Source organism: Neurospora hispaniola, assembly GCF_033458365.1.
Source record: "Neurospora hispaniola strain FGSC 10403 chromosome Unknown B0T23scaffold_10, whole genome shotgun sequence".
Classification (NCBI taxonomy): domain Eukaryota; kingdom Fungi; phylum Ascomycota; class Sordariomycetes; order Sordariales; family Sordariaceae; genus Neurospora; species Neurospora hispaniola.
In genome coordinates, this window is record NW_026944415.1 from 1,167,693 (window position 1) to 1,192,913 (window position 25,221).

Genomic DNA, 25,221 nt, shown 5'->3' on the forward strand with positions numbered 1-25,221 from the left:
GATTCCCACTTGTTGATTGATTTTACTTGCTGTTCTTTTTACCATCTAACCAGTCGCTCTTTGGACTATATATTGAAGCGGAAGAATGGAACGAAGACATGTATGGCAAAGATTCTTGATTGAGAGTAAGGAACAGAAGGAGGAAAGGAGTGAACATAAGGTTCACGAGTTTGTACACATGACTGGTGTGGATCGGACACCCTTTATAAGCCTTCGATAAGGCTGATGGAAGCGATAAGCTTTTAACACTGTACATGGAAACCTGATCTTCCACCGTGAGATCTATTGACTTGAAAGCCAAAAGATTACCCAAGTATGCCAATCCATCTGCGCTTTGCAAAGCCCCAAAGTACCTTGTCTTGCTCCATGACAACCTCTAAGCGGCCCAGTATTTCTGAAGGTCAATGCCTTGTGCCAGGGCTTCCTCGACGCACTTGTTGTAACGCGCTACGGCACGATCGTAGTACGCTTTGGTCTTCTCTTCAGAAAGATATGGATTGCGAGCGTCCCTCGCTTCATCGGCGTCCATCCCATCAAACACGTCCATCGATTCAGCAGCGTCCATCGATTCAGAAGCGACCATCGTGTCCATCATCTTGTGAGACGGCTCACTTTCACGGTATTGCTCATGGCCTCTATAGAATTGTCGGACTCCCCAATGATAAATATGTGCCATGAAGTGGCAGGCGTTGAAGATGTTGTGCCCTTTGCACTGGAATTTCATGCTAGAACACGTTATACGTTAGCCTCGCTCGATGCCATTGAAGAGCTGATTGCGGTCGATCAAAACATACTCCTTGAGGAAATTCTCGTCAATCTTCCATCTAGCACGCGGGGTAAAATGGAATTGGACCTGGTAGTTCCGGTATCCAAAGTCGTGACGCTGGCACGCCGGCTTGAATGGGAAGCCGGCTGGATAGTCCAAGACGTGGGTACACCCATCCGACGACCAGTCCCATGTCAGCCGTCCGAGGCTGAAGTTTGCCTCGCGGTGCTTGATAAACGTCGGGAGATCCCACTGGAATAACATGCCGGCTGTGTACTTGCACCAGTCCAGCTCGAAGCCGGTGTTTGGGGGGTTACCCTTGACTGGGGGATGTTCGTCGAGTCCCCGCCGGTTGTCGAGTGGAAGGCTGGAGAGAGCGGTGGTGGCCAACATGAGGCTCATGAAGGCTGTGACCAGCAGCGACATGAGGGAGAATGGTTTCATGGTGTCTGGTTGGGAGTTACCCTGGCTGTAGGCGACGGATCACTGGTAGCGGAAGAGGTTGAGAGATGGAGAGGACTACCAGAAGCTCTGGAAGTGATGGAGTCTGGGGGAATTTATATCTTGGTGGGACGGCCAGCAGCTGGCCTTGGTTGTCAATCTCGCAGCAAGCAAATGCATTGCGGACGACCGATGGGGAAGTTTCGTCTCCGACTCTACACAGGCAGCTGCATGCAATTGCCTTGGGCTTGTCAGCAAGCACAAGTACTGACCTCTTGCGCTGTCCCTGATCAGGATTATTTCTCCAACAGGACATGGAAGGAGTCATTTTGGTGGATAAGTGTCACTGCCATCTTGTCCCGGTCGCCGATACATACCACTTGACACGGCACATGCTCTTGCCAACTGAAAAGGTAAGCCATCATGCAGCGGGTGCAATTACGAAACGTTCCAAGATGGCTCTTGCCCCAAAATCTTGATATATGCATCAGCTCCTTGTGGCCACTCACCGATAACGCACCCAAAATGTTGTTGTGCTGGCAACCAGCCCGGTCAAAGACATTTTGGGGCTTTCCAGCAGGACAACGAACTTGTCTTTACAATTTGTTCCCTTGGTTGGCGTGTTCAGCGCCTGAGTGTCTGCCGGACTACCTTGCTGATGTGACCGCCCTGACTTTATCCAGGTCTGCAGGGAAATACGCCGGCCAGGCACTTGACTTGGCTACCTCTAGGCTTGAAGCACATGGCGAGAATCCTGACCTGTTGAGAAGTTGGTTGTCATGAATACCGAGAGGACACGTTCAGGACACGTTCGAGGAAGGCTCACAGAAGGGGAGGATTCTGTCAACCTTCATAAAAGGTACGCCATGAGAGTGACGATATAGTCATGCTAATTGTCTTGCCTTGGTATTCACAGACTAACCAACTGATACATCAGAATCCGTCTCTCATTTCCCAGTCCTGCTTCTCTTGTCTTCATCGAGAATCACCAAATCGTGCTAAGCCCATACATATCCAGATATATCCAAATTCCATCCATATCCCCATCGTCCCAGTCATTTCTTCAAGGTTTATTTATCATGATCCATCCAAGCTGCTTTCCCCGGACTAACGTCTTGCACGGTAGCGCAAAGCTTCATGGTCACCTATTCGTAACCACATCACCACGCACCCCCACCCATGCTTCTACCTGCTCTCCCTCTCGCTTGTGTACCTATAAACCCTCGGCGTCTCCCTCATCTCACTCTCGCTCGCCCCTACACTCCTCCCCCGACCCTCGTGCCTCGACGCGCTCCTGTGCCTCGATTCATGTCTCGACACCTTCCGATAGTGATGCACGTGCTTGGAACCGGACCTGTGCCTAGAATGGCGCCTCTGTTCCCTCTTGCACGCGCCCGCCACCGCTCCGCATCCACACGAGCACATGCTGACACTGCTCACACTACTATCCGTCTCGCTCATGCCGCCGCCTCTCATTCCCGCCGCAGCGCCGCTGCTCCCATAGACACGTTCCGTCCTCCTTGTCTGGCGCGAGATATAAGCAGCACCGCCGCCGCCGCCGCCACCACCAGAGCTGGACGAGGCGGATGATGAGATAACGTCCTCATGGTAGTAATGATCATCACGACGCCTCCTCCTGCCGCAGGCGCCAAGCCACCAGAAGAGGAGGGCCAAGAGGATGAGGAAGGCGATGACACCGATGACGATGCCGGCGATGGCGCCACCCGACAGGCCGCCGTCGTGATTGTGCGTCTCGCCAACTACTGGGATGACGGTGGCGGACGAGGTTGCAGAGGAAACGCCCGAGGCAGGAGGGAAGACGGTGGTGGTAACAGTATCGGTCACGGCCGGTCCTTGGGTGTAGATTACCGTGGGGTGCTGGGCCGAGATATAGCTGGGCGGCACGGAGCCGTAGTTGGGCGCGGCCGGAACGGAGCCATAGTATTGACGGTCTTCGAGAACGGCGGCGGCGGTTGGGGCAGCTGTAGGCGCGGGGGCCACTGGCGATGGCGCTGCGAGCTGCTTGAGGTGGGAGAGGAGTTCGGCGGCGTCTATGTGGGGAACCCCGAGATTCAATGGAAAGGGGGCCATTGTGTAATGTCTTTCTTTGGCTTTGTTGCCCGTCTTTTGGAATCCTTTGTTTTTGTCCCTTTTCTTCGGCGAAGATTGCGCGGGTACCCGTTGTTGAAGTTCTGGTTCGGGAGGGTTCGACAACAAACGTGGTTTGGACTTTGGAGGTGTAGCGATTGGCTGGGGTTGCTTTCTTGGCTGCTGGGGATGCACACGCCCAGGAGATCTTCAAAGCTCCGCTAACAGCTGCGCTCACAAAGATCGCGGGTTGCAATTTGTTGGTGTTTGAAGGAGAGAAATTTTCAAAGGGAAAACAAAAACAAAACAAAAAACAAAAAAAAAAAAGACGCCCTGCAGATGCATGAAGAGCCTTTCTATCTCTTTCTCCTCCCACCAAGCCCCGTCGGTACGTCAGGTAGACATCCGCCAGCCATGCCAGCCATGCCAGGGCCCAGGCATGCAAGAAGTTGCTCGTATTTTGGCATTGGTTGCATTCGACCGGCTCTGTCACTCTGGAGGCTGGAGGCTGGACCTTTCAGCTTCCCTCGCGCGCTCAACCCCCCTTCGGCCTTCTTCGTGAAACGGTGGTTGGGGATGACATCATTGAGGGTAGTGGACGGCTATCGTCGAATCGGACGGCGTCAAAAGCCCCGGTGCCAAGTTTTGGCGCCCTTTGGAGAGCGGGCCGTTACAACAGGGATCGAATCATTTCAGGCGGTTGGTTGACCCACTACGTGAACCTGGCTCCTCCTCCTCCAGCCATCTTCTTTTTTGTTTTTTTTCCCCTTCACGACGACGACAGAGTCACATACCATGTGCCGTGCTCCGATTCGGGAGTGAGCGGGAAAGACGCAAATGTATGCTATATAAAGTACGCGATGAAGATTAGCGCATGGGAATAAGGCTTTTGCGAAGAAAATGATCTTCCGCATGTGTAGTGTACCTGGAAAATTGTTTTTAGACATCGATGGTGTTGCCCGTTCATGGGCGTAGACCCTGCCAAGCCGACAGCGCAAGACAACAACAGGGTGCCCCCCCCTTAGGGGTACATAGCAACACGTGGACAGCATGTCTCAAGCATGCTGACTTATCAAGTTCAGCATTTCGCATTCGATTTAAGAGACGGTCGAGACTCGAAGATCATATGTCACTAGGTATGCATGTACCAAGGATTCCCGAAACACACAAGAGTTGTGAGATATCTGATGGAGTCACACAGCGGGCGGGACGCTTGCTCAAAGTCGACGACGACCCAAGGGACACGACTTACACAACCACACAACAAAACCCATAACAAATGCGCTGTTCGTCACCAGCAGTGCTATCGAGAAAGAGGCTTTGGCATAATCAGGTGAAATTGTAAGAGTATCTTTGTGTTGTTTGAATGACAGTGGGGCAATGGTCCTCAAACGAAGCGAGACCATTCATGAATCGGGTTATTCTTTCTCCTTCCCTCCTCTCCGTCGAACCTTCAAGGCCCAGATGCTGCCTAGCAGTCCCAGCTACAAGGCGTCTTCCTCTCTAAAAACGAGCGTCAATCTTTTGGTCACCCTAAGTCATCATCGTCAGCAATCAAAAGGCTTGATCAGATTTCTGGGGGCAATGGTGTCCTTACCTAAGGATAAACAATACTCTGCCCTCCATACGCCACACCATCATTAACGACGTTCTCTACCACGCTTGAAGAGCCGACCGGCATATACGCAACCGCCGGTTGCTCAACGTACTCGACATCCTGCTGAACCAACTCGGCAGCGCCGGGATTACAGCCGCAATCATCGCATTCGCAATCTTCCGCGACGTTATTGTTGACGACCATGGGCGGCATAGGCTTCTCCGGAGCAGGGGGTCGGTTATTGATCACAGTAGGCGGGACGTTAGGTTCCATGTTGGGAATGACATTGTTCATAATGGTAGGAGGAGCCTGAGGAGGAGGAGACTGGATATCGTTGATCACCATTGGAGGCGGGCTCGGCTTGGCGGCGGGGATCTCGTTGTAAATGATGGGCGCTGGGTTGGGCTCCGGCGGAGGCGGCACGTTGTTGACGTAGACGGGCGCTTCCTTGATGCACTCAGAGCAGCCGCCCTCGGCCTTGATCATGGTAGGGGGGTCGACACTGTTCACGCGGCCGAAGCCCATGCCGTAGGGGAACGCGTTGATTCGGTTGAAGCCGAGGCCGTAGCCGTAGGGGTAGGCGGCAAAGTTGTTGAAGGCGCGGTTGAAACCGAAGCCGTAGGGAGCGGCGTTGAAACCGACGCCGAAGCCACCGCCTACAGCGTTGCGCCCAAAACCACCGAAGCCACCGGCGACAGCGCTACGACCAAAACCACCAAAGCCACCGGCGACAGCGTTGCGACCGAAACCGCCAAAACCACCGGCAATTGGGGCGGCTGAGGTGAGGCTGATGAAGAGAGAGACGAGCGAGAGGATGGTATTAGTGAGAGTAAACGTCATTTTGGCGTTGTGTTTTCCAGCGACACGCTGGTAAAGTGAATGTGGAATCCTTTATAGGGTAGTGATTGGTGACGGTAACGATAATGTTTTGTTGCTGAGGTTGCTCGTTGTTTGTTTGTCTGTCTGTCGAGACGTAGTGAGTACTGTGAGTGTCGGAATGAAAAGACTGTCAGTGAGAGTTGCAAAGTTGGTTGTAAACTCCTGAAATTGACACAAAAAGAATGGCATTCGAAAGTTGAAAAGAAACCGAGACAAAGTCCAACAGGATGCTGGCCGAAGTATTTACGTTCAAGTCAGACTCGAAACAATTCGAACAATGGTCAAGATGTCACCCTGACAACCACCATGGCTGGCTTCATGACGTGCGCCCATCATGGAGTTGTAGCAGTTTTTGTATGGTCGACCCTGTTTACCAGCTTCGTATTCAGTCGCAGGATGCTGAGGCGTCCGCAGATGGTTTACGCTTGAACACTCCAAATACTAGAGATGAACCGATGGGGCATGGTCCCTCGATGTCACTGGGAGTTCAGTCGTATGGTCCAGATCATCAATTTCAAAAGAAACTGCCTAAAAAGCCCTTCGCTGCTAGCGTTATAGTCTGGGTGGTGGCATGAAAACGAGTTTCACGAGATCCGAATTGCAGATTCGCTGGAAGTTCCCTGCCGGTGATTTGTTTGAGTGAATCGTCCAGCCTTTGGACCCTTAGGCATCAGGTACGTAGCCGAGTTAGGGAAGTTCCTGCGACTGCTTGATTCACCAGAGGAAAATCGCTGGCATAGTTTCCTGCGGACCTGAAATCCGAATTTCCCGAGTTTGTACGGTATCGTATCCAGTGCCGTACGTAGGAAGGGCGTCATTGTTGTCAGTGCAGTGCCCGTGTCCCTATACGAGACTCCAGTATCTGATTGCCGACATGACGTTTCTGTGACATCGATATTCGTTGGCAACTACAGCGGAAGTGCGTCACACATCACCTGAGCAACGACAAAGGTCAAAGCTGAGGGCCGGTTTAAGAGGGGCAAAGGGCAGCTCCAAGTCCCCGGCCGTGTTCTTATGGTCTCGATTCAAACAACACCAACTTGGAGAATTACCGCCATCAACAGCCGAATAATTCTCTCACAATTCATCGTTGTTCCACTCCAGCTGATTATCAGCTTGACTTAAACATCAAGCAAAAGCCCAAACGCCAAGATGGTTTTCACCTTTCCCTCCGACTTCGCCACCAGCGACCCAAACTTCACCACCCTCTTCCGGCTCCTCGATGACTTCGACACCTATAGCCGCGAAGTCTCGGGCGGTCAAGAGCCGCCCCGTCCTCCTCGCATCCAACATGGCGGCGGCGGCGGCCGTTGGGGCCGTAAGAGTCGGGGTTTCAGCCCGCGCTTCGACATTCGCGAGACCAAGGATGCCTACGAGCTGTACGGCGAGGTTCCCGGTGCTGACAGGGACGATATCCATATCGAACTGACGGAGCCGAATACTCTCTTGATCTATGGGCGAATTGAGCGGGAATACGACCCTACTCCTGAGGAAGAAGGTGGCGCGAAGGAGAGTAAGGGAAAGGAGGATAAAGGAAAGGAGAAGCAGAAGGCCGAGGGCGAAGGCAGTGCCGAGACGGAAGCGGAGAAAAAGGCTGGAGGAAAGAAGGGTGCGAAGAAAGATGACACATTTGTTCGCTTCTTCTTGCGGGAACGCCATGTTGGCGAGTTTGGGCGCGAGTTTGCTTTCCCAGGGCCATTGGAGGAGTTGGATATTGATGCGACGCTCGAGAAGGGCATACTCAAGGTCGTGGCGCCAAAGCACCAGCCGCAAAAGGGAAGGAAGATTGAGGTCAAGTGATGATAGTGGCATTTGGATATTAGTTTGTGTCCCCAGGGACACTACAGGTACTTAGGGTCCTGGCGCCGAAGCAGATGTCGGCCAAGAAGAGAAAGATTGAGATGAAGGGATGGAAGCGGGAGATGGATATTAGTCCTTCGATACAAAAGCAAATCAGCCGTTTTGGTGCCCGTCAAGACTCCGTAATATCAAGTGCATCCCGTTGTTGGGCTTGATTGTGATTACACCGTCAGGCATGACGTCTTTTTCGTCCATCCCAAGCTCCCACTCAAATGCCAAAACAAACGCGGCAAGCAAGCATCGAAGCTCAGCCTTGGCGAAACCTTGACCAATGCAGCTTCTTGGACCATGGAGGAACGTCATCTGGGCGTAGTTGCTCGTTACTCCGCCGGTGTTGTTAGGCTTCTGTGTCGGCTGTTCGGTCCCGTCCTCTGCAATGTGCGTGCCCTCTTGGTCGATCCATCTCTCCGGTACGAACTCTGTTGATGCGCTGGGCCAGTTGTCGGAATATCGATTGATAAGCCAAGGCGAGATCATGATCTCTGTGCCCTTCTTTATCGGATGACCCAATACAGTTGTGTCGCAGGTGGCGGTGCGGACAGTCATAGGGACCGTAGGGTAGAGACGGAGGGTCTCGTTCATGACACCATTAAGATATGGGAGATGTTCGAGGATACTGGCAATGTCCTGACCAGGCGCAAACCTGGGAAAGTCGGGTAAGGCGCGTTTAAGTTCGGACCGAAGAGTGGATTGAACTTCGCCGTCCTGGGCGAGTTTATAGACAGCCCAGGTAAAGGCGGAAGAAGTCGTTTCGTGGCTGTGATTGTCAGTGGAAAGCCCATGCGCGAAGACTGTTGAACCGGCTCACCCAGCGGTCAGAAAGGTCAGAAGCTGATCGACCAACTCGGCCTCGGAAAAGTTATTGCTTCTGATAAGCAGGGACAGGATATCGAACTGGTCGTCTCCAAGCTTTTCAATTGCTGCCTTTCTTTCGCGAACAAGTTCGGCACATATCCTTCTTATATTGGAGGTCGTTCGGTTGAATCTCCTAGAAATTTCCCAAGGGAACAGGTCGACAAACTTTCGAGAGAGTGTCAGGGCCAGGAAGAAGTAGGCGAACTTTGCTGGCCCTGGCTCTAGGAGGTCGGCATAATTCTTGACCAGAGGATGATTGGGCCTTTCGAGTACGTGAAAGTCACGGCCAAAGGCAGCGATGCCAATAATGTCCAAGGTGACTTTGCCCGCCCAGGCATTGATCTCGACGCTCGTGTCCTTGCCCTTCTCTCTGAGCTCTTCCTTCAAAACATGGTTCATCTCAATCGCCTTGGTCCACATTGTTGGGTAGAGCTCCTTGATATGACCGAATTTGAATGCCGGCTGTGTATTCTTGCGCAGGAATTTGTGCTGCTCGCCCTCGACAATAACCAGGCCATTGCCTAGAATCGGACGCAGGAAATTTCGTATCGCGTCGTGCTTGACGAAGTCGTACGGACGATGGACGAGTATGTCGGCAAGGGGTGCGGGCTTGGTAATCAGCATGGAAGTACCGAATCCTCCTTGTAGAATGATGATGCCATCGTTGGGGGTACGCTCGGCTAGTTCGAGGAGTAGCTGGCCAGGCGGGACCTTTCCCCGAAAACGAGCCAGCACTCGCCAGAGGTCGACGACCTTTGGTGCTGGGAACTTTGAGAGAGGGTGGAGGTAGACGGGGTATAGATACAGCTTCCAGGCGAGAAGGAAGACGTAGTTTAATGCGAGGATCGCCAGGACCAGCGATGTGGTAGAGATGGGGAGAACATGGCGATAGCTGGTTTTCTTGACGATAAGCACCTCGACCAGGGCTAGCAGAGTAATTCGCGCGAAATTGAACGGGTTGCCGGTCGGCGGCATGATCACGGCAAGTACTGGCTCTCGTGTGATCTGAGGGCCAGGAAGCTATCGCTAGAGCCAAAATCGGAGGGATGTGGTGTCGAGGTTTTGGATGCGAATGAGCGCCCGGGCTGGGCTAGCCGAGGCATCCTTGGCATCTGATTGTCAACGAAGCATCGACAAACCAGGAAGCTGGTGACCTCATTGGTTCGCTCGCAATAATGGTTGGTCAGATCCCACGGACGCCGGAGCCGATTGACCAACAAAGTTGTCGGTTGTCAGAGTATCGTGCGACGGGCCGCGTCAGACGACTGGAGAGACATTGAGGAACGAGACGGTGGAGGCATTGTCAACGCCGAGAGACAGGGTGATCCCTTTGGTACTGATCATATCTTTTGCTGTCAAAGGAGCCGCGGTCAAGAGAGATGTGGGAGGCTGAGGCGATCGCAAAGGGCGAGAAGACGTTCCGTGTTTGAATTGAATGGCAAGGAAAATGCTCATCATCCCCCGCATCGTGCACGAGCCAAGTGTGTTAAAAACCCCACCAATCGTATCGGCCAAAGAGGTTCTCACGATGGAACGTTTCTTGGCATTAACGACCACCCATGAGGTCTTTGATGAATGCTCGTCGTCGGCAGTGCTTACTAGCTTCCCATTATTTCTTGTTGAAATCTTCCCACGATATCGCGGATGTATGGTGGATAGGAATTGACCACTCGTTGTGGCCACCACGGACGGTCGTTGGCCCTCCCCATCCCCTCTTAGTCACACCTCCTTCCCGTCTCCATCTAGGCTAATCAGCATATCCCCACCCCTCACCGTCGCCAAATAATCACCGACTTCAGAAACCCGACCAACGTCGGCTTCTACAACCATGTCCTCGACACTCTCGTCTCTAAGTACTCCACACGGGCCAAAACGTACGGGTACATTGTATTTCACCTGAACGTTCAAAATGCAACAGACCAGTGCCGGGACTTAACATCCAAGGACTTGAAGGGTTGACGCACGATGGCCGCGGTGATTCACCGGATACTGTAAGCATGGTCTGCTGGGCTATCAAGAAGTACCATGCCGATGCATCGCGGGTGTTTATGACGGTCACATCCGGATACGTTCGCTGCAAGAAGTGGCCTTTGCGGGTGAACCGTTTGGCTGTTATGCTTATCCGGAGAATAGCTCAGGGGTATATGGCTGGCAAAGTGATGATTGTGCCAAGGGACAGGTTATGCATACAAGCGCCGAGTGCAAGGCCATTGTCGATGCAGCGTAGCCCGGGTACTGCGGTGGAGCTTCAAGTTCCAGACACTCCGTGGAACGGTGGATGAGACGGTGCATTATGGCCAAGTCGTGGGAGGAGGTGAACCGGGGAACTGATGTATTGGGATCGAGCAAGCCGCCAACCAAGGCTACAACCAACACGCTTGCTAATGGGTACCTAGACAAAGCAAGTACCGGTTGGGGAGGCAACAGAGTTGGGGAGGAACAGACAGGAAATATGACCCCCTTCCCCAACAGGTATAGGTTTTGAGGCTGCATATCTGTATTCTCTTCTTCCCATTCAAGCAAAAGGCTACCTACACCATGGACAGTCCGCAGCTGGCCTCCTGCAACAGGAATGCAAGAGCCTAACGGGAAAGTGTGCTCGTTCGTTCTTCCTCAAAATCCTGCTTCTGCTGACTGTCATCCCATGGACATGAAGACCGCACAAACCTCTCTGAACTTTTGGTTTAATACCAGACAACTAACAGGACATCCATTCGCTCAACGCTGAATCACTATACGGCAACTAATATGCTAAACAGCATCTAACTACTTTCACATCCTTATCGTGCTCTTTCATTGCTTGCCTCATCTCGCTCTATTCCTACGAAATCATCATCATCATCATCATCATCAGTAGCCTTAACGAGCACCTACTACCACACAACTTTTTCCTCTAGTATATAATTACAGACTCCGCCAAAACAGACTCCCGTGGAACTTCACTGCTATGGCGCTCCAACAGCCGTCCAAAATTTCACGGACTCTAGAAAGCCTTCCTGCGGAAATGCTACTTCAGATCGCCGAATCTACCCACTCCTCCGCTGACTTGGCACGCCTGGCCAAGACCAACAAGCGGCTTTACTGCATGCTCAACCCCTTGCTCTACAAGCTGGATGTACGCAGTGGAAGTTCGTGTGCCTTGCCCTGGGCCTGCCAGTTCGGTAGGTTGGGAACGCTCAAGTTGGTTCATGAAGCCGGGGCGCCACTCAACCAGATCTGGGCATCAAAGAAGCCGCTCCGAGAGCTTCCATCCAACCCTTACCGCCACAGCCCGGAGTTTTACCAAAAGGTTGCACTCAGATTGAAAGACGACAAAGACAACAGTGTTGGAAGCCAGGACGATGGCTGGCTTGAGATCTCTGACGTGGACCTAGAGGGCTTCACCCACGATTGGGAACAGGATCTGCTCGACCAAGCGACCGAAGAAGCGGTCGAAGAGGAGCAAAGTGATGAAGAAAGCGACACAGAACGGGTGGTAGACGAGGGCCCATGTGAAGAGCGCTACGAACTGGAAGAAGAAGACCCTGACTCTGAAGATCATTTTTGGCCCGAGGATAAGGACGAAGCCGGGCAGCCACTCCTCAAGATGGCTTCCCAAGACTCTCGATACACCTGGCGCAACGACTTCTTCAGCCTGAACCGCCGTCCGCTCAAAACAGAGGACGACTCCCTTAGCGGAAAACCGCGACGCCACCCTCTGTTCTGGTGGCATCCCATTGACCTCGCTGTCTATTTTGGGCACAAGGATATTATCCGGTACCTGGTAGCGAACGGCATTAGAGTTCAACATGGAATGTCGCGTGGGCTCTGCCGCCAAAGAGACATTTCCTATGCATGTCCCGACGGAGGGTGCGACCACCATACGCTCCCACTCACCACACCTGGGCGACTAGGCCATGCAGATTTTAAATACTTTGTCCACACTCTCCTTGGGCTGGTCGCGTGTAACGAAACTGGTCAGGGCCGGGACATGTACCACTTTTTGCGGGAAGTTCACGGCTGGAATAGGATGCAGATGCGTTTTGCTGGGGTGATGGCGTGGTGGGGGTAATTAAGTTTGAGGACTCGGAGGGGTGACGGCCTTTGTGTGACTTTTCTCTGGATAGTATGGCCGGCAGGGTGAAGGAGACGGGAGTTCATAATCACAATTTCAGACTAGAAAGAATCTTTAGTCCTCAGTTGATTCAGTAAAGATCGTTGCTACTTGAGTTGTCCGTGAAGTGCCTGCCGCGTTGGTACCTGGAGAGCTGGTTCTGGCTTAATCCCAGTTTGCCAAACAGTCTTCCTTCCCGTCCTTTGATGCTCGGTCGCCGATGGAGACAGAAGTTGGGACAGGGGGGCCATCGTTGACCAAAACGGCAATTGCGATGTGTAAGAGTTAGTGAGTTACGTACCTGAGTTCTCTTGCACCGCCAAGGCTGTTAAGACTGCACTTCGTTAGCTGCTATTCTACAGAGTAGCGCATATCCCTTTAACGGTGAAAATGTATCATTTTTGCCAAGACCAGAATCTGGCCAGTCGGGTAGCCTCCCTGAATCCACCTTGACATTTGCACCCATACAGATACCTCGATTTTACTACTTTTTATAGCGATTTTGACATTGTAGAGAATGAAGTAAGGGGGTGTGGAGAGGTTAAGGATTAAATCTAACCAATATATTTTAAGTTTAGTAATACTATTCCCAAACCCGCTTAACGCGTATAGGCCCACCAACAATGGTCTTACTTACAGATTGAGATATTGTACGTATTACACCGCAAGTACGTTAAGGTTCGCTTTGTACCCTACTTATTTAAATAAGAAGGGGAGTTATTAGTTCTATAAGTAATTATTTCTCGATATCGGTTTAATAAACACATTATACAAGTAGTTCGCTTTAATTATCGTCCTCTTTTATATTCGTTAATAGTAATTTCCCTAGTATTAAATATTAGAGATTAGTTTGGTAAAGCGCGGTGCCTAGTAGTAGTTTTACTATAGAATACCTATATTTTATTAATTAATTGGCTTCGAAAGTCTATATATACAGTCCATTACTTCTATTTAAAGGGAGGCCTATATAGTTTCTCCCTCCAATTGAGTAAAAGGTTCGCTACAATAACTTTTATATATATATAATATATTATTAATATAGGATTTAGTAAGGAATTTAATACAAGTAATATATTAAGGTAGAAATTAGTAAATAGTACTATAAATAATCTACAGTAGTAACGGTAGCTATTGATTTGGGGTGGTACATGGGAACATATACATTAATTTTCAGCAGTGATTTTTTTCAAAAAATTTTCAAAGTATACAGGATCAGGGAAGTACTTTCTAGATTGAACAAACCTAGACAATTAATGTAGAAAAAGAATAGAAAAAGAAGGAAATCGAATATAAGGAAATAGGAGGGGAGATTAACAGAATATTAACCTTTTATTAAATTAAATAATTAATTTCTATCTCTTTAGCAATTCTTAATTATATAAAATTAGTTTTTAATAGTCGCTAATTATTTATCTTTATTTATTTAGTATACTAAATAATCCTTTATCCTTCTTAGGGAAATACTCATTCGTATCCCCATTTACATCCGAAAGAAAGATATAGAAAAATCCGATAATTACCCTCGTTTTCCGGCGAAAACTGAATATTAAGCTATTTAATAAATGCGTAACTCCAATAAATCGTATCTAGCTTAATGCCTCCCATCTCGACTATCCAAAAAAATTTAAAAATTATCTACCACTCTACTTAATTAAACAATTAAGAATTACAATCCTTATATATTATATTAATCGTAGTAGTATTAGTATTATTATTATAGTTTTCTCGCCATTTCAAATTAGTAATAAGGATAAAATAAATATTAAAACTCTATACTAAACTAACCAAAACAAATATAGGGAATTTACAACTTCCTATCCTCATTAAAATTTACCCAATATTTATTAACAATATCTAATTAATCATTACAAAAAAACTTAAATAACCTTATTTTAAAAAAAAATAAAAATCCTTAGCACCGGATACTTACTACGGTCCGGGGCCCTCAACAATAACCAACATATAGCTACATCAATAGCCGTACTACAATTAACAATAATATAACTAATTAGTAATTACCCAACTACTATTCAAATATAACGTCGGAATACGAATAACAGCATAACTAACTAATAAGAAAAATATATAAACAAATATCTAAATAATAATAATTAAATATAAATAAATATAGACAATAGATAAATTACTAAATAGTAGTAATTCAATTATATAACCCAATAAATAAATAAATACCTAACTAATAGTACCTAAATAATAATAAGAATAAATAATTAATAGGCTATTTAAACAATAATTTAATTAAAAGACTATTTAAAAATAATAAATAATAAAAAAATCTATTAATAATCAAAATAGGTATTAATATTAGGCCTTTAGGGACCGCTATTTTTAAATTAATAGTATATAGCCCCTACCTAAATGTAAAAAGATTAAACGGCCCCTAAACCCTTTTCCTTAAAAACTTATAATCAATTCCCTAAAAGGAAGGGTACTAACTATTATCTCCAAATTCCTCCTTCGCAAAATATATCGACTATTACTATTAATAAACTCTCAGGATCGTAATTATTACCATCATTACATTTCAGAGAACCGAGAGGAAGTAATTAATTACTATAAATCCTTATTAAAAAGGCTTTAATAACGATATTACTAATATAAATAGGAATTGCCTCTTACTAATACTAATAATAAAAATAGTAAGAAGGAAAAAAATAGAAAATAAAAATCGAAGAAATTCCTTTTACTTAAGAAAAAAAAAAAAAAAGGGATATTAGAAGAATAAAAAGAGGAATACTAATAAGAGATCTCTAATTAGAAAAAGTATATAAGTACTTTACTAAAAGAGAAATAGTTAAAAGAGGAATAAAGATCCTCAGCCGAAAAAAAAAAAAAAAAAAAAAAGAAAGGAAGGGCAAGACAAAAAACAAAACAAAGACAAGCACGCAAAATAGTATAAACGACACCAATAGGATCCAGAACAATCGGAACATCTTTATAATCTTAGCTTCGGATATTAATTAAAGAATATTAAATTAACCTCCTATATTAATACTAAAACTATTCTTATTATTTTTCCTAAATCCTACTTTTCCTTCCTTTATTCTTATATTAGAAACTACCTTTTTTCCTTTTCTAAAACCTAATTAATTTCTAATGCCTTTACCTATCCTATTAAGAAACTTATTACTAATCCCCTTAAGGAATCCTTTACCCAATTTAAATAGAAAAAACCGTTATTAGATCCCTTACTATAAAAATAATAGTAAATACAATTAATCTATTATTTAAAACTTACTACTAAACCTACCCGGTTCTATTCGTACCCTATATTTATATACCTTATCTACCCTTCCGCTTAACATTCGAACCCAGCCTCCGCTTCCTTATATTATTTTTTTATAACCTATCTAATTACTTTTAGGACTTTATCGTACTAAATCAAAAATTAATCATTTTTAAAACTTTAAATTTAAATAGTATCCTCCGAACCCCTAAGACTATTATTCTATTATTCTTACTTCTACCCCTTTTAATAATTATTAACATCCTTCTTCAAAATTATTAGGATTAAGTATTATAATGCCTAAATAGTCCGAATAACCATAAAAACCTAAATATAAATTATAACAAAATTCAAACAAAAACCTATTTAAAGGTCTATCCAATACATACTTAGCACAAACGTTAATAGGCAAAACTCTTACAACTTCCTTTGTAAAAGATTATACGCCTAATGTATAATTTAAAAGGAAAAATATATTTATATACTTAGAGGAATTTAATAATAGGGTTCAAAGCTATTACTTCTCTAATAAAACTAAATTAAATACTTAATATTAATAATATATATTAAACGTCCGAAAGATTTATAGAAAAATAGCGAAGGACGCTATTAATAAAGGTATTTAAATATAGAAAGAATTCTATTATCTTCTAAAACGAGAATTCTTAGTACTAGACCCTAATTAAATAAATAATAAAATTACTTTACTAAAAGTCTTTTACAGCAAATTAATTCCCTATAATAAAAAAAAAATTATTAAAATAATACTTCGGCATTTAATACTTCTAATAAAATAACCGGATAAAGAGAAGGATTTCACTTAATTTATAATAATATACAATTTCTATAAGAAATTTATAAAGAGGACTAGGCAAATAATTATAATAACTATAGGCTTTAAAAAAAAAATCTATTAAATAACCTAATTACAATTCTATACCGAAGTAACTAAGGCTATCTATAAATACTTCGACTTTAAAAATAATACTTATATTAATAATAAAATAACTATTTTATTAAATAATAGCCTCGATATAAATCGGATTAAAAAGAAGGTATTAATAATTACTAAAAAGAAAAGTAGCCTAATCGGATTAAATAACAATTCCGATTAACCTTCTCGTAAAAAAATTCCTTCGATAAATTAAACTATTACTTTAACGCTTACTATTTCTTATTTAATTAAAAAATCGGATATTAATAAAATAACTAAAGAATTTAACTAAATAAAGCTTATACAATCCTAATTCAATAAAAAATTAATAAAAAAATAAAAGGAGGAAGTTCAAATTAACTATTTATTAATAATTAATTAAGGAAACGCTACTAACGAAGGAGGAGGATATATAAGTAGCTCTTTTATAAAAAGTAAATAAAGAAGCGGTAAAGGAAGGAATTAAAGCCGTAGAAACTCCTACTAAATCTATTACTATTAATATAATAGTAATTATTATTAGAATTAATATTAAAAGATAGTAAATAATATTTAAAAGGGTAAATTAGTAGTCTTTCGACTTCGGGATCCTATATACGCTTTCTAAATAATTATCGCCATTAGTAATAAAGAGGATTACAACGATTTTATTCTAAATAAATTACTAATTTTAGCTATTAAAGACGGGAAGTTAGGATTTCTAATGCAATCCTAAATAGTAATTTATAGGATATCTCCTAAGTATAAGGCTATTTTTAACCGTTAGGAGAAGAATATTTAAATATTAAAAAAAAAGTATCGCTTCGAACTAGAATTCTCCTTACTACCTAGTAATACCTATAGTTAATAATAGTAATAAAATAGTAATACAAATACCTCTATAAATATAATAGGCATTAATTTATTAAACTACTATTATATAATTAATAAATTAAATATTACCCAAGAAGTGTACTGGAAATCTCTAACCGAATATAAAGTTATTATAATCCGCTAAATACCTATAGAATATCCCTAAAACCTCGGTAGCCACTTTATAAGCTAATCCTATATTATTAAAAATTATCCAATCCAACTATTATTTAAAAGATAAGTATTTAAAAAAATAGGGAATATATTAGAAGAGTCTAGTCCTACTATTATAGGGCTATTATTACCTCTAATTAATAGCCTACTAAGTATATTCTCCGAAGATATACCAAAATTAGAAAATAATATTATATTTATTAAATAAATGTTTTTTTCCTTATACTATATAGAAGCCCCTATAAGTTCCTCTATATAATTTAAATATTAAAATTATTTTATAACTTTTATAGAAATACTATACAAATTTAGGGCAAATTAGGCACAATTCCTTTAAAGAATACAATCTTTAAATTATAAAATTAAAGATACCCGTTAGAGGATAATTAATATTATAACTAATCCGAAGCTATTTAATTAAAACACTAGTATAAAAAGGTTTAATAAATAAATTATAAGCCTTACGGGAGAAGTATCCTTCCCTAACCGTTTAATTAAATAATAATAGTAATTGGATGTTACTAATAATAGTACTACTATATTTGAGAATAATCTACCCTAACCCCCTTCCCTAAAAATTAATTAAATACTTCCAATAAACCGGCTAATAAAAATCTTTAAACCGATTGTAGAAAATAAAGCAATTAATTTACTAACCCCTAATTCTAATAAGGAAAATATAAGACCTAACGCTTTATTTATAAAACCTACTAGAATAATTAATACCGACGCCGTTACAAAGGAGGCTATCCAATGGGTAAAAGAATAATACTTTTTCGTCTCCAAAACTATTAACTATAATATTCCCTATCGAATTAGGGAATTATACTATATAAATCGACGGTTTACAATTACACTCATTACTCTAATCTAGTATAAAGCTAGCCTAAATAAGGAGAATATTATTAAAATCTCTTATAAAGGTAATGCGATAACTAATTAATTTAAAGAAACGAATTAAGTTATTCCTTTAACCTACTATAAAATTAATAATATATTTATTATAGGAAATTTAAATAATAGTATAAAAAATCCGGACTCTACCGAAACCTCTATCTATTACTTAAATTAAAAATTAAATAATATAACTAAACTTATTCGGAAGGATATATTGAAATCTGCTTTTAACTATATAATAAAGGTAATTATTCTTATATAATTATACGCCTATTTACATAAATTCTCCTACCTATTGTATTTAGAAAATATAATTAAAATATTTATTCTACTAACCTTATTTATCTCCCTATAGTAAAGAGGGCTAAAGATTAGAGCCCTTCTTAATATTAGTGTAGAGGTGAATATAATTACCTATAATTTAACTAAGGAATACGAATTGATTATTATTAGTATTAGAATATTAAATATAGATAGTAATGGCGGTAGACGGAATTTTATTGAGGAAGTATATAGTTAAATATAATTAGCTAACATTCTACGGGAAGCATATTTCTTCGTTACTACTACTTACCTACTACATTATAACGTTATACTTAGACAACCCTTCTTTAAAAATACTTAAGTAAAATTAAATTATTTAATTAGCGGTATCGAATTAGTAGATATATTAATAGAGGAAATAATTATTAAAGCCGCCCTAATTCCAAAAAAAAGAATAAGGCTAAGTATATAGGCATTACTATATACCTAGGAACTCGCCGAATAGCCGTCTCCCCTAAATAGGTTCACTAACTATTTAGGAATTAACTTTAAAATTAATATATTAATTCCTACTTAGTATAATAGCGAAGCCTAAGACGATATCCTTAAATAAATAAAAAATTCGATAATTAATAAATTATTAATATATTTATAATATATTTAAAAAAGATATTACTCGTTAAGAAAGGCCGTCTTAGGATTCTTCTAAGAGTTTTTATAAGACGAACCACTTAATATTAAACGATTCGAAAGACTTTTATTTAGGGACTTTAATAATACCGATTACAATGAATTAAATAACGTATTTAGTATAATAATTATAGGAAGTATTCCCTAATTTATAATCGAAGAAAAAAAGTTTACAACGGAGTTTAGAAAATAAATATATAACTTTATTCAGTATTAAGTATTAATATAACGGTTAAAGTATATAGATTAAAGGAAGAAAATTTATAAAAATAATAAGTTTATATCTACTAATAGGAAAGCTAATCAATTACAACCAAATAATATAATACCCTCTAAGAACTTCGCTACCTATATTATATATAAGCGAAAAAATTAAAAGGTATTACTAATTAACAATGCACCTTCTAATAAATTAAAGCTAAAAGGAAACCTAATATAGAAATTATAGCGTTTTACAATTTTAAAAAATAAATTAGAATAATAAAAGAAGATTTATCCGTCGCTATAAGATAAAATTATTATACTACATTTCTTAAAAATACTTAAAGGAGAACGGTTAACCCCTAAACGCCTTCAAACCATACTTAATAACTTATATAATAATCTAATTAAGGAGGAATAAAAGATGTTTACTTATATTCTTCACAATCGTAAAGTAGCTCTTACTTAGGATTTTAGTTACGTAGGGAAAATTAAACCCGACGTTTTCCCTCCCCAAAAAATCAGGATAGTCCTACATTCAATATAGCAATATAAATTAATCCTAATACTAAAAGCTAACTACTAGAAAGTTTACAAATTACTAAAGGATTAAATCCAACGAAGAACGTTAGAAGATAATTATACCGCCTACCAGAATAATTGGTTCCTAATTTCTAAAAAAAATAATAGCTTTCGATTAATTAATAACACTTAATAAATTAACGCTATTACTTTATAGAATTCTAATATCCCTCCTAGTTATAAAGAATTTAATAAAGAATTCGGAGGATTCAAGATACTTTCCTTCCTCGACCTCTTTTTTAAATATAACTAAATCCCTCTTAATAAAAAGAATAGGAATATAATTACCTTCTAGAATATAATAAGAATAAAAAGAATAATTATACTACCCTAAGGAGGAACGAACTCTATTATTTAGTTCTTTAAAATAATAACTAAGGTACTATATAATCTAATCCCGACTATCTATTAGCCCTACCTAAATAACATTTATATTAAATTAACAACTACAAATTATAACGAATTTAAAATTAGACTTAAAATACGAAAATATATTTTTAATTATTTAGTAAATATTAATAAAGTCCTAGTTAATATCAAACTCAATAACTATACTATTGCAACCGGAAAGTCCAAATAATATTAGTCCGAAATTAAATTTATAAATTACCTCTATTTAAAAAACGGTCAACAACCTTCTCCCTTCAAAATATCTAGAATCTTTTAGTAGGAAGATTGTAAGTTTACTAAATAGAAGGGTAAAGAATTCTAGTAATTAAAAGCCTTCCTAGGAATTGTTAGGTATTACCGAATCTAGATCAAGGACTTTAGTACTATTACTTAACCTTTATATACTCTATTTAAAAAAAATACTAAATAGTAATAAACCGAAAATAAGCAATTTACTCTAGAATATTTATAGTATAAAGTTTTATTTACTCCTTATCTTATACCTATTATTTATAATAATGCCCGCTATAGCAAAATTTTCCTTATAATAAATATATTACTAATCGGCTAGGGAGCGGTCCTTAAATAAATTGGCCTAAATAGCCAATACTACCCTTATCGGTTTAAGAATAATATTTAGTTAAATATAGAAAAAAGATATAATATTACTAAATAAGAATTTTAAGGGTTGCTTTATACTTTAAAGCGGCTAAAACGCTATTTATTCAGTATTTACTTTATTATTAAAACTAATACGCAGGTTATAGTATATTAATTAAATAATACGGCATTTAATATTCCAATAGCAATAATTATACACTAAATTACTTAAATCCGACTATTTAACTTCGAAATTAAATATATCCCTAGGAAAAAAAACATTATTACTAATAGCCTTTCCCGTATACCTCCTTCAGTAATAAATCAATAGAATAAAATTAATAAAAAAGATATCAATAATTATATAGACTAATAAATCTATATAATTAAATTCAACAGAATACTAAACTAAAGAAAGAAAACCTAGGAACCTTTAAAAGGTCGTTAGATTTATAACTTTTAATAGATTACTAAATACCTTCAAATACTAGAACTACCTACTAATTTAACTACCGAATAAGAATAACAACGCTTTAAGACAAAAGCTTTAAAATTCTTCTTCTAGGAAGGAACCCTATAATTATAGCCTATATATACTGATCAAGCGCCACGCAGACTTATAAACGATAATATTAATCGCAATATTATCTTCTACAAATATTATAATAAAATTAACTATAAGGGAAGAGAAGTAATTTACCATTATATTACTAATTTCTACTAATAGAAAGGCATCTATTCCTATATAGAAAACCGCATTAAGTCCTACCTAAATTATTAAAAATAGAATCCTAAACAATTTATTAATACCTTTTAATATATTAATCCGTTACTATAACTATTTTATAAATAAATATTAAATATCCAATATATACTAAGCAAGAACGGAAAAAAAATAAAAATAATTGAAGTACGAAATAATTTTACTAGTTATATTAAAGTAAACATCCTCCCTATAGTAAATTTAAAATATATTATTCGTTTTATTAAAGTATAGATCATTTATCGATAGGGCCTTCCCTTATTAATCGTTATTAATAGCGGATTAAAATTCTATAAAGATTGTAAAGGATTACTAAGGAAATTTAATATTCCTTTTATTAAAATCTCACCCTATAACTCTAAAACAAACAAAGTAAATAAAACTAAACATTTCCCACTTACTACAATACTAACAAAAATTACAAATAGTATAGGATCTAATTAGAAACCCTAACTGCCCTACGTCCTATTTATAAATCGGATTATAATCCAAAGAAACTATAGTTTTACTCCCTTCTATTTTAGTTATAAATATAATCCTATTTTACCAATTAAATTTAATTTACTTTCCTAAAGAATTATATAATAGGGTAATATATAAGATAATAAATTACTAGAAGCCCAACTCGATTTAATACTTACTAAAACCTATTTACTCTAAAATAGTAAATATAAATTTACCCTTACAGCCAAACGAATTTCTACAATATAGTAAAAGGCCGTAGAATACTACAATTTAATAAATAAAAGAAAAATCAAATCCAATATTATAAAACTATAGGTAAGGAATCTAGTATTAATTTACAATTATATTCGACGAATTAATATAAATTTAGTCCGAAAACTCACTTATCATTAGTTTAGCCCGTTTCACATTAGAAAGATTATTTCCAAATACAAATACCTTTTAAAAACCTTAGACGGAATTAATATTATAAACCTTTACCCAATTAAGAAAATTAAAAAATACTTTTTATATAATAATATATAGCTAGAACTAAATTGTAATATAACTAAATAAAAAACGCTTCCTTTACTATACCCGAAGGAGACCCTAGAGGAACCCATAATTAACGAAGATACCACTAGAAAAACCATAGATTGCATAACTGAACAAAATAGTAGAAGGAAAACACATCAAATAGTATAATAGAATAATAGGAAATTTAAAATTATTTTACCCAAGGGGAAGCCTAAAGATTAGAAACCGATATATAGGCTAGGAAGTAAGGAACTCTAATCAATTTACTATTTTATACGAAAGGAACCGAATAAATATCGTTATTCCTTTCAAAAGGAAAAAAAAAATAAAAAGGATTATATATTATTATAATACTAAGAAATATTCTTTATAAATTTTATTTACTATCTCCCTATATACTACTAAATTCACTTCATTCCTAATTAATAATATACAAGAAACTAAAAAAATTAAAACGTTTAAAAACGTTTAAAATAATTACCCCTATTACCCCTAGAGAAAAATTTTTATATATTTCCCATACTAGAATTCCCGTCCTAAAATACCGTATAAATATATTAATTACTTTATTAACCTTTATATACTAGAGGAATCCAACCTTAGACCCCTAATACGCAACTCCCTTTCCCGTTAAAGATATTCAACCTAAAGCCTAATCTTACCCCTAAAAAATAGTCCAATACAAAATTATAAAAGAGGAATATTAATTATAGTCCAAACCTTCCGATTACTATACTATCCAACCTTAAATTCACTAGAATTACCTACTTTAGAAATAAACTCCAAAGAAATAGAATTTATAGTATACTCTTTAACTATTCTATAATACTATATATAATTACTACAAATACTATCCTTAAAGCCAAATAATAGAAATAAACGATATTCTACAAAAGGATTTATAATTACAGCCCGTTTAAATTCGTTGGAAGTACCGCAGAATATTAATATATATTCTTTTTAGTATATTAAGACGTAATAATTATATTATAGCAAATTACTAACATCTAAAGAAGAAAATTAATAGAGAATTAATTAAATAAATAGAAATATATACTTTTTACCAAAAATCTAAATAATTAACGCCTTCAACCGTTTATTTCATTAAACTATATAATAAATATAGTAATTAAACGGTTAATTACTCTTAGTATTAATTTAAATTAAATTTAATATTATATTAGAAGAAGCTATTATTTATTTAACCTAATTTAGAAATTATCCCTTAGCCTTAAAACCGCTAAATATTTATAAGAACGCTTCTTAACAATTAGAAAATCCCTACAAAAAAATAAAATATAATGCTTTAAGAGGGTAGAATATAATATAAATTTTTAAATAAATAATAACTAATTTTATACCTTTTATTAACGTATAAGCTCCTTAAATAGCGTTTATAAATAAAAGTCCTAGCCTAATCTATTATTAAATTCGTAAATAAAGAAATTTGCAAACTTTAAGGCAATTATTATATTAAATTTAATAAAAAATAAAATAAGAATAAACTAGCCTAAAAATATTATTGCGTTACAATAGATAAATATTATTCTTATAAACGTTCTAACGAATATTAATTAGCTAATTAATAATAGCGGAAGGAAGAAATTATATAGGATTTATATATTTTTAAAATTAGTTAAAATTATAAATAAATATTTTAATAGTAGGTATTTAATATAGAAAGAAGAAAATTAATAGAATAATAGGGAATTAATTAGAAAAGGAAGGAAGTAAGAAGGGAAATTCGATCGAAGGAAGCAAATTCTTATACCCTAATAATAAATTATTATTAATACTTAATCTATTATTTACTACTTTAGAAGAAAGTAATTACTCAAAGAAAGCTCACCGCTCTAGGTAGTTATTAAAATTATTATAACCGCTAGAAAAAGAAGAGATAAAAAATTCCTATTACTTTAAACCTTTGCAATTTACCGCCTTTACCGCCTAAATACTCGCTTTAAAAAAATAAATAAATTAATTATATTAAAGGCAAATATTATAAAGTTAGGTATCGTACTACTAACTAAACGAGTAGTAACTTTAAAAAGATACTTCTAATATTTA

General features: G+C 39.0%; 6 protein-coding genes across 6 annotated transcripts; 2 read left to right on the forward strand and 4 right to left on the reverse strand.

Moving 5' to 3' along the window:
- Positions 1 to 376: 376 nt before the first annotated feature.
- B0T23DRAFT_433023 (prokaryotic phospholipase A2-domain-containing protein) lies at positions 377 to 1,210 on the reverse strand (the record flags this gene model as incomplete). The annotated part of the gene is made up of 2 exons (XM_062840409.1): positions 377 to 725; positions 795 to 1,210. The coding sequence occupies 2 exons, from the start codon at positions 1,208 to 1,210 to the stop codon at positions 377 to 379; spliced, it is 765 nt and encodes a 254-aa protein (XP_062688337.1).
- Positions 1,211 to 1,980: 770 nt separating this feature from the next.
- On the reverse strand, positions 1,981 to 3,745 carry B0T23DRAFT_390308 (uncharacterized protein). The gene has a single exon (XM_062837868.1). It carries the CDS (start codon positions 3,296 to 3,298, stop codon positions 2,393 to 2,395), a length of 906 nt encoding a protein of 301 aa, XP_062688338.1. The 5' UTR covers positions 3,299 to 3,745; the 3' UTR covers positions 1,981 to 2,392.
- A 954-nt stretch (positions 3,746 to 4,699) lies between these two features.
- On the reverse strand, positions 4,700 to 5,865 carry B0T23DRAFT_47766 (uncharacterized protein). Its single transcript, XM_062841327.1, has 2 exons — positions 4,893 to 5,865; positions 4,700 to 4,828 (listed from the first exon to the last, which is right to left on the reverse strand). The coding sequence occupies exon 1, from the start codon at positions 5,730 to 5,732 to the stop codon at positions 4,893 to 4,895; it is 840 nt and encodes a 279-aa protein (XP_062688339.1). The 5' UTR covers positions 5,733 to 5,865; the 3' UTR covers positions 4,700 to 4,828.
- A 1,058-nt stretch (positions 5,866 to 6,923) lies between these two features.
- Positions 6,924 to 7,571, forward strand: B0T23DRAFT_400013 (HSP20-like chaperone; the record flags this gene model as incomplete). Its single annotated transcript, XM_062838459.1, has 1 exon — positions 6,924 to 7,571. One exon carries the CDS (start codon positions 6,924 to 6,926, stop codon positions 7,569 to 7,571), a length of 648 nt encoding a protein of 215 aa, XP_062688340.1.
- A 76-nt stretch (positions 7,572 to 7,647) lies between these two features.
- On the reverse strand, positions 7,648 to 9,602 carry B0T23DRAFT_47762 (cytochrome P450). Its single transcript, XM_062841326.1, has 2 exons — positions 8,440 to 9,602; positions 7,648 to 8,388 (listed from the first exon to the last, which is right to left on the reverse strand). Exons 1-2 carry the CDS (start codon positions 9,459 to 9,461, stop codon positions 7,725 to 7,727), a joined length of 1,686 nt encoding a protein of 561 aa, XP_062688341.1. The 5' UTR covers positions 9,462 to 9,602; the 3' UTR covers positions 7,648 to 7,724.
- A 1,650-nt stretch (positions 9,603 to 11,252) lies between these two features.
- B0T23DRAFT_390314 (uncharacterized protein) lies at positions 11,253 to 12,665 on the forward strand. The gene has a single exon (XM_062837869.1). The coding sequence runs from the start codon at positions 11,434 to 11,436 to the stop codon at positions 12,535 to 12,537; it is 1,104 nt and encodes a 367-aa protein (XP_062688342.1). The 5' UTR covers positions 11,253 to 11,433; the 3' UTR covers positions 12,538 to 12,665.
- Positions 12,666 to 25,221: the final 12,556 nt, after the last annotated feature.